General features: G+C 50.3%; 1 protein-coding gene across 1 annotated transcript; it reads left to right on the top strand.

Moving 5' to 3' along the window:
- Positions 1–2,219: 2,219 nt before the first annotated feature.
- Positions 2,220–8,735, top strand: LOC121306868 (zinc finger homeobox protein 2-like). Its single transcript, XM_041238845.1, has 4 exons — positions 2,220–2,327; positions 3,946–4,143; positions 4,258–4,348; positions 4,706–8,735. The coding sequence occupies exons 1-4, from the start codon at positions 2,295–2,297 to the stop codon at positions 8,461–8,463; spliced, it is 4,080 nt and encodes a 1,359-aa protein (XP_041094779.1). The 5' UTR covers positions 2,220–2,294; the 3' UTR covers positions 8,464–8,735.
- The last annotated feature ends 136 nt before the right edge of the window (positions 8,736–8,871 follow it).

Below are 8,871 nucleotides of genomic sequence, written 5' to 3'. Positions count from 1 at the left end.
CTATCTATCTATGTCTCTATATCTCTAAGATAGATATCTATATCTATATATCTCTATTCTATCCATCTATCTATGTCTCTATATCTCTATCTATCTCCTATCTATTCTATCTCCCTATCCATCTATCTATCCATATCTATCTATCTATCTATCTATGTCTCTATCTCCCTATCCATCTATCTATCCATCCATCTATCTATCTATGTCTCTATCTCTCTATCTATCTATCTATCTATCTATCTATCTATCTATCTATCTAAATATTTATAAAAGATTGGTGAACTTGAAGCGCAGTTTGTGTTTTCAATGGCTTACCATAAGGATGCAGTTCAACAATGCAGACCCGGCTCCTAATCTCTCTGTAAATAGATTTCCTGTTCCATGGCTGACCCTAACCATGTAAACAGGCTGCCTTAATATTATCTGTGTGTCTAGCAGACGCCTTTATCTAGGCTAGGGTGTGTGAGCTGTGCATCAGCTGCAGAGTCGCTTACAACAACGCATCACCCCAAAGACTCAGCGCAAGGAGGTGAAACGACTCGCTCAGGGTCTCACGGTTTTAAACCTTCACAATACGCAACTAACTAATCAAAATAACACAGAAATGGCGCAGAACAGCCAGCATGTCGTTTCCAGGTGAACCTGCAGCCAGCTTCAAACGTGGTATGCGCTCGGGGTGCGTTCACGGAGATCATTCTGCGCAGATTTGCGCAAATTAGCCGATGATCTTCTAAGAATGATTTCTTTGCTGAATTGTTCAGAATCTGCGCTAAGAATTTAATCTAATCATGACTGAGATATTCATGAAGAAAAATGAACCATACTGTGTTTTGATTGTATTAGACTATATTATTAAAAACTTAAAGATCGAGAAAGCGGTCAGACAATCCTGTTCATTCATTTTGCTTTTTATTATTATTAAGATGCAACAAGATATTAACAGAAATATAGGCTAGTTACACATAAACAATCGCACGATTAATGCACAATCAGTCACACACACACACAAATCTTTATTCATTTTATTAATGAATAATCATTTCCAGTTCCAGGCGGTTCGAAATGTAATTTTACTAATTCACTGCCCTTTGCAGACAGGTGAAGTTACCCATCGTTATGAAATGGGATAGTCAACGAGACACCGAGGATGGAAGGCACCCCCTCGAAGACCCCAGAGATGTACCCTACTTAGCTCAATAGACTGGGGGAGACCGCACTGTGGTTGATCCCCAGAGCCAGCGTCGCTGCCGGTGTGTGTGATGATGCCCTGGGGAGGCAAAATGAGCCGATCCCTGGAGCCAGCATTACACCAGCCATCAACACCAGACAGGAGGATATCCACATCATCAGAAGGAAAACAATGCTAATGGATGGAGATGCAGATGGAGGGAGATGCAGATGGATGGAGATGCAGATGGATCACATGAGTTTATTGCAAAGCTATGTCTTAGTTGGTGCTTATCTTGGCGAGAGCTGAGTTCAAATCAACAAGAAGTTCAACATCTACTCTCATGCAATGAAAGTAAAAATCATAATAACGTTAAATACAGTCTACTGTATTAATTAATTTAACTGTGTGTGTGTGTTATTAAAACGATGTGATCGGTGTCTATCGTACATGAGAGAAATATTTGTTCTCTTAAAATGTACTTTTCAACAAGTTTGATAATCTTATGGCAAGGCGTTGAAGACACAAACGGCGCTTGAAGTTCACGAATCTTTTATAATCTGATTTTTTGCAACGCGACATTTTGTGTAACAACTTTAAATCGCCCTGGATAAGACCGTCTGCCAAAAAATACAGCAACGACAACAACAACAACAACAATAATAATAAATAATAATAATAATAATAATAATAATAATAATGTGGACGACACAGGCCCACTAAGAGGGCAATCTCCCAATAATAATAATAATAATAATAATAATAATAATAATAATAATAATAATAATAAAAAAAAATACAGACCGGAGCAGTTAACACTGTTTTTTTTTTTCATTTCTTTCTTTCTTTCTTTCTTTCTTTCATTCATTCTTTCTCACTTTCTTTCTTTCTCACTTTCCCGGGACACCGGGAGCCTCCCGTCAATACCGGCGATTAGGCGGCGGCTCTGCGGCGTTTCTATTGGTCCTGAAACCACCAATAGAGGGAGCGGACTGTTGCAAAGATGATCCGCTAGGGGGAGCTGCGGTCTGTTTACTACTTACAGAGAAAAAAAAAAGTTAGTTGCGTGTTTGTTTGTTTGTTTGTTTGTTATTGTGTTTTGTGTTTTTGTGTTGTGTATTTCAGCATGGACACGCACGGCGGCGGAGGAGCACTGCAGGTAAATTCAAAAGGAGTTAGATTTAATTTGCAAGATTTTTTCTGGTCCTGTGCATGCTTGCAGCGAGCAGGAAAAAAAAACAAAAAACCAGAACGTGTTATCAATGCAAATATAACTGCATAATGCAAACTATTAATAATAATAATAATAATAATAATATAATAATAATAATAATAATAGCAGTCTGCCATCCATAACTCGAGTCACAGCGACACCCATTCTAACTATCATTTAAAAATATATATATGTTATAATAATAATAAACTAAATATGAAGTCAGGGTTTAAACACGGCGTTTTTATGCCCCATAATCAGGCGGTTTATTCCCGTAAACAAAACAGAAAAATAATATTTTTTGGGGGGGGAAAAAAAAACAAAAGTGGGCCCGCGTTGTGTGTTTTGCACTCGCGTAAGGATCACAGAGCCGCTCTCCCGCCGGCTGACCTCGCTCGCAACCGGGCTGGGCTTTCTAATATAGACCGCGGATCGGGCCACGGTCTCGCTCCCGCAGATTTTGTTGCCGGGCTGTTATTATTATTATTATTATTATTATTATTATTATTATTATATTATATCCGAATGTTGTTGTTTAACAAGCAGGAATATGTTCTCTTCATCACGCAAATCGTGTAGTTTTTGTATGTTTTTTCTGTAGAACTACTTTTGTGGTTAATATTAATAATAATAATAATAATAATAATAATAATAATATAGGACAGTTATAATTTCGTTTGTTGTTATTTTTGGAGAGACGGTCTTTTAAGTCAGTAAAGCTCAAGACGTTTTCTCCGTGTGTGTGTGTTTTTTTTTTTCAAATGTATTTATTAATTTTATGTCACATTGACAGATATGATAATTGTCCTATATTATTATTATTATTATTATATTATTATTATTATTATTACCCCACACTCAGGTTAATGTCATCCTCGCTCTATCAGTCCCACACGACCCCTTTCCGACCCACTTTTAATATCACTGTGGGTTTAATATCACAATCCAGGGCTGGGAATCAGACTCCTATTGCACAGCAGTGTCACCCAGTCCAGGTTTTACTACCAGCCTTTTCAGCCCCCAGTGTGTCTAGACAACAAGCTCAGGTGTGTCTTATTATTAAACTCCTAGTGAAACCAGGACTGGATCACACTGCTGTGCAGCGGGAGTCTGATTATTAAACTCCTAGTGAAAGCAGGACTGGATCACACTGCTGTGCAGCGGGAGTCTGATTATTAAACTCCTAGTGAAAGCAGGACTGGATCACACTGCTGTGCAGCGGGAGTCTGATTATTAAACTCCTAGTGAAAGCAGGACTGGATCACACTGCTGTGCAGCGGGAGTCTGATTCTGGGATGTTATTGTGTGTGTCTGCCTTTCTCCCTATGTGTGTGTGTGTTTCTGTCTATCTGTGTATATCTGTGTGTGTGTTTGTCTGTGTCTATGTCTATGTGTGTGTGTTTTTGTATCTTTGTATCTGTGTGTGTATGTTTGTGTCGCTCTCTCTCTCCCTGTTAATTTTGTTTGTCTTATCATCTCTCGACACTGAAAGACTCCCAGTCCTAACTTCAGTCTGACCCTCTCTCCCCTCCCTTCCCCTCTCCTCTCCTCACCCTCGTTTCAGTTTTGTTGTCGGCTCTGCAGTTTCTCCAGCCCCAGCGTGGAGCGCGTCCGGGACCACCTGAGCTCCCAGCATGCCGTGCAGGGGGTGTGGCTCTGCCCGCTGTGCCAGGCAGAGCTGCAGGAGGGGGAGGGGCTGACGGAGCACCTAAGGAACGGGCACAGCGTGGTGCCATCCTGCCTGGAGAGACTGCTGCAGTCTGTGAGTGACTGACCGACCACCCCCCAAAAAACTGATATGAGGGACGGGGTCGACCGGACACGTTAACTGATGAGACAGAGTCGATTTATTTATTTTCTCTCTCTTTTGTTTCAGGCTGTCAAAGTTGATGCTCAGATCTCCACTCGAACCGTGCGTCGCACGCTCACTGCCTCGCACAACAGTGACGTCACAGACTCGCGGACAGGTAGCTTCACAATGCTTCCCTGTGCTTTACCAGACCTCTCTGTGCTTTACAATGCTTCCCTGTGCTTTACCAGACCTCTCTGTGCTTTACAATGCTTCCCTGTGCTTTACCAGACCTCTCTGTGCTTTACAATGCTTCCCTATGCTTTACCAGACCTCTCTGTGCTTTACAATGCTTCCCTATGCTTTACCAGACCTCTCTGTGCTTTACAATGCTTCCCTGTGCTTTACCAGACCTCTCTGTGCTTTACAATGCTTCCCTATGCTTTACCAGACACCTCTCTGTGCTTTACAATGCTGCCCTGTGCTTTACCAGACCTCTCTGTGCTTAACAATGCCAAAATGTTCCTTCCGACAGAACCCAAAAACCAAACGAAGAGGCCGACCCGCCACCTGCTGGCGCCGGCCACCCCCAATATCCCGGTGACCCAGTCCAAACGGGGGGAGCCCCCTCCCCTCGCCCTGACTCAAGCAGCGACATCGGCTCCCTCCACTGGGCAAGACAACGGCACGACGGCCCGCGACTTCCAACCGGAACTGGAACCCGCGCTCCGGAGCCACGACGACGCCGACGAAGGGGGCGGGGGCACGTCCGGTTCAGACCCCCTCGGCCCTCTGTCGGGGCCCCGTGCAGGCCAGCCCGCCGCTCCGGATAGGTTCCTGGACCCCCGCCGGCCTCACAAATGCCACTCCTGTCGCGAGTCGTACACGACCAGGGGCGTGCTGGCAGCTCACAGCAAGTCCGTCTCTCACCTGCAGGCGCTCAGCAAGGGCTCCGGCTGGAACGCTGGCAGTGGCGGCGCCTGTTCTCCAGCCACCCTGGAAAAAAAACCGTACAAGTGCGCCACCTGCAGCGTGGCGTACAGTCAGAGCTTGACCTTTGACATACACATGCGCTCGGTCCTGCATTTAAGCAGAGCGAGAGCGGCTACTAATACAGATAATAATAATATTAATAATGTCACTACTGCTGCTGCTGCTAATACAATTTCAAGTGATAATAATTATGATGGACCCAAAGCTAACGGTAGCGACCTGCCTGTGAAAGACCCAGCGGAAACCAGTTTGAACTCCCAGTCGCAGCCAAGCGGGCCACCGGAACCAGTACCGGCCTTCCTCTACCCCCTTTCCTGTCCCCAAGCAGCGTCCCCCCTCCCCCTCTCCTGCCTCCTGCCCCAGACGGTCTCTCTCTTTGCCCCGATGCTGAACGGCTTGAATGAGTCCAGCGGTAGCGGTGAAGGGGTGGATATGGGAGGGACGGGAGGGGGAGCGTTGCCCCAGAATCCTCTCTCTCTGCTGGGGCTGAACTTCCAGCCCGCCGGGGCACCTTCTCCCCGTCTCCTAAATGCGCTTCACGGGTCGGGGGCTGGCGGCGTGTCGGAGGGGGAGCGAGGGATCACGGACTCGCGAGGAGGAGAAGGAAAAATGCAAGGCAGACCTTCAGCCAACGGTCCTTCACGGCTGACGACGGCTGAAGGAGAGGAGGAGGAGGAGGAGGAGGTGTTGGGTGACGATTCGGAAGAAGAGGCACAGAACGAGTCGAGGGAGAGGGGAGAGGAGAACGAGGGGCCCCCAAACGGAGAGGGTGCCAGCGCCAAATTCAGAGACCGCGAGGCGAGAGAACTGGTGCAAGAGGAGAGAGAAATTGGGGTTCGACGTGAAGGAGAGGAGGAGAGAGAACCGCAAAACCAACGGCGTGATCAAAAGGAGACTGGCTTAGCCGGGAAGGAGGAGGAAGGGGCGGGGCTTAACGAGACCGGGGAGGATCTTAACGAGTTCCAGTCCGAAGTTCTCCGCGCTTTCGTGGAGTCGGAGAGGGACCCAGGGTCCCGGGGCCCCGGCAGGCTGGAGGACTGCGATGCCCTGGCCAGGCTAGTGGCTCTGCCTCCGGTGAGGGTCAGAGCCTGGCTTGATCGGGCTAGGGGGAGGGGCAGGAGCCGGGGGGGCCATGGCGCGACCGGAGAAAGGAGCAGTGCATCGGAAAGCTGCCCGGATGAGAAGGGAGGCTTGAGAGAGGCGGGGATGCTTGGGGGGAGGGAGAAGGGTTTGGAGGAAGGGAAAAACAACGGAGGAGGACCAGCTGCTGTTAATAACGGGGGTTGCAGTGGTGTTAATGGTTCTAGTGGAAGCAATAGCTATGGGCTGACTGGTCCTGCTTCTGCTGAACGGTTTTCTGCGGGAGTTGAGGAAGATCCCACAGCGAACACCAGTGCTGAGATAGAAGGGGATGAGAGACGGGAGGGGGAGACAGAGGGAGCTAAGAGAGGGAGGGAGAGAGTGGATAAAGAAACAGGAGGAGAGCAGAAGGGTTTACAGAGAAGTAAAGAGGAGGAAGGAGGGAGTGAGAAAGCGGACAGCCGGAGAATTCCAGAGTCCCAGTTGGAAGCCTGTGGCCTTACCCTGCCCCTCAATCTCTCCCCGCACCCCTGCCTGGGCCTCAAACCGGCGGTGAGCCCCTTCCTCGCACGCTACCTGAACCCCTACGTGATCCAGGGGCACCCCAGCATCTCGACCTCTGCCTCGCTACACAGCACCCCGACCGTGGGCAGAATCCCTTCTCTTTCTCACTCCTCCTCCTCTTCTTCTCCCGTCCTCAACCAGACAGCGCAGCTGGAAGACAACGAGGCAGCGGTGGATATGACCATACCCACGGCCGGCCGAAAGAGAAGGGGAGAGGAGGGGGGGGAGGAGGAGGAGGGGAGAGGAGGCTGCGAAGCGGCTGGGCTGCGGAAAACTGGGAGCGGAGAAATTTTGGAGCCCCCGAATCCTCTCCCTAGCGTCCTCCCGGACCCCGAAAGCGACGAGGAACCACCCCCGCTGCTCCGAGACGGCCGGCGCTCTCGCACCACCATCCACCCCGAACAGCTGGACTTCCTGTACGGCTGCTACTTCCGGGACGCCAACCCCATCAAGAGAGACTTCGAGCGAATCGCCCGCTGGGTCGGCCTGGAGAAGAGAGTGGTGCAGATCTGGTTCCAGAACATGCGGGCCCGCGAGAGGAAAGGCGAGGTCCGGTTCTTCAGCGACGGGACCCTGGCCGCCGTGGGGAAACCGTTGATCCGGTTCACCTGGCCCCCTGCTCCCTTAGTCGAGCCGGACGGCGCCGAAGAAGGGACCGTCGGAGTCCGGCCGGATCGCAAGCCGTCTTCCCCGGTTCAGGTTGAGGAGGGGGATCACGGAGAGGCCCGTTTCTTCGAGAGCGTGTCGCTCAAGAGGATAAGGTTCGAGAAGGAGGGAGCAGGAGAAAGATGGAACTCTCCACCCTGCCAGGATGGCCGTTCCTTGACCGTAGTGAAAAACCAGAGCTGTCCTCGCCGCCACCACCACCACCACCACCACTATCTCCGAAATAGCAGCGCTGGCAGCGGCAATTACCGTGGGGTTAGCGATTCGTTTCGGGAGGCTGGGGAGACGGCAAAGGAGCTGCACTTCGAACCGGAGGAAGAGAGGAAAGAGAGGGATCGGAAAGCGAACTCCCTCCAGCCGCCCACCCCTCCGCCCTCCGCTTGCCAGACTCGCTCCCAGATCCAGAGAGACGATTCCGCGAGGAAGAGGAGGAGGACACCACGGGGGGAGGAGGAGGGAGCCCGGCCCGAGGCCCAGGCTCAGAAGCGCAGGCCCAGGACCCACCTCAGTAGGCAGCAGATCAGAGTCATGCAGGCTTGCTTCAAGCGATGCCGAACCCCCACCGTTCAGGAATGTGAAGTCCTGGCCGGCGAACTGGACCTCCCGCCCAAGGTGGTCCAGATCTGGTTCCAGAACTGCCGGGCCAGGGAAAAGAGACTCACGACCAGCCCCGTCACGACCCACCAGCACCAAGGGAGGGCGGGTTTCTGGAGCGAGGCGAGGGAGAGGGGGAGGGGCGAAGCGTCATGGTCCAAATGCCAGCTTTGCGACTTTCACTTCGGAGACCGGACCTCCGTCTCTAGGGAGCACCTTTTCTCCGGGGAGCACCTGCAGAGATTGAAACAGGCAGAGGCCGGGCAGCCGGGCCCTCAGGACCCCCCCCGACCGGCGCCCGCCCTTCTGCGGAACTCCAAAGGGACGAGGTCACCTCCCGTTCCCCCACCAAGCCCGCCGCTCGTTTTCTCCAACGGAAACTCTGGTTCACCTTGACCTGGCGAGATGGTTTTGTGTTTTTACCTTTTGATTGGACCTCCGTTATTTTTTTTGGGTTTTCACTTTTTTTTTTGATGGACCGAAACCGGGGTGGTCTTGATTACCCCCCCAAGCCCTCCAAAAAACAAAAAAAACAAATCAATGACTCTTTTGAGCAGCACTGTGGTTTGTGTGGTCCTCCACATAGCTAGAGAAGCGCCCATCCGATTTGTGCCGAAACTCGCTGGGGGACCTCCTTTCAAGGGGTATCAGAATCCGGGGGGGGGGGGGGGGGGGTGCCTGTCCATCTGTCACCGTCCGTCCGTCTGTCTGTCTCACACTTGCATAGCAGATTTCTAGCAGTTTAACAAATAAGCTTTTATGGCGCAAACAAAAACTGATTTCAATTTTTTATTTTTTTTTCAG

Source organism: Polyodon spathula, chromosome 50 (genome assembly GCF_017654505.1).
Source record: "Polyodon spathula isolate WHYD16114869_AA chromosome 50, ASM1765450v1, whole genome shotgun sequence".
NCBI lineage: Eukaryota > Metazoa > Chordata > Actinopteri > Acipenseriformes > Polyodontidae > Polyodon > Polyodon spathula.
This window is presented reverse-complemented; position numbering and strand designations above follow the sequence as displayed.

Excerpts from the sequence above, each read along its gene's own strand:
- LOC121306868 (XM_041238845.1), top strand. The coding sequence starts at position 2,295 with ATGGACACGCACGGCGGCGGAGGAGCACTGCAG. Across the intron at positions 2,328-3,945 it reads GCGGCGGAGGAGCACTGCAG|TTTTGTTGTCGGCTCTGCAG; the intron begins GTAAATTCAAAA and ends CCCTCGTTTCAG. Across the intron at positions 4,144-4,257 it reads TGGAGAGACTGCTGCAGTCT|GCTGTCAAAGTTGATGCTCA; the intron begins GTGAGTGACTGA and ends CTTTTGTTTCAG.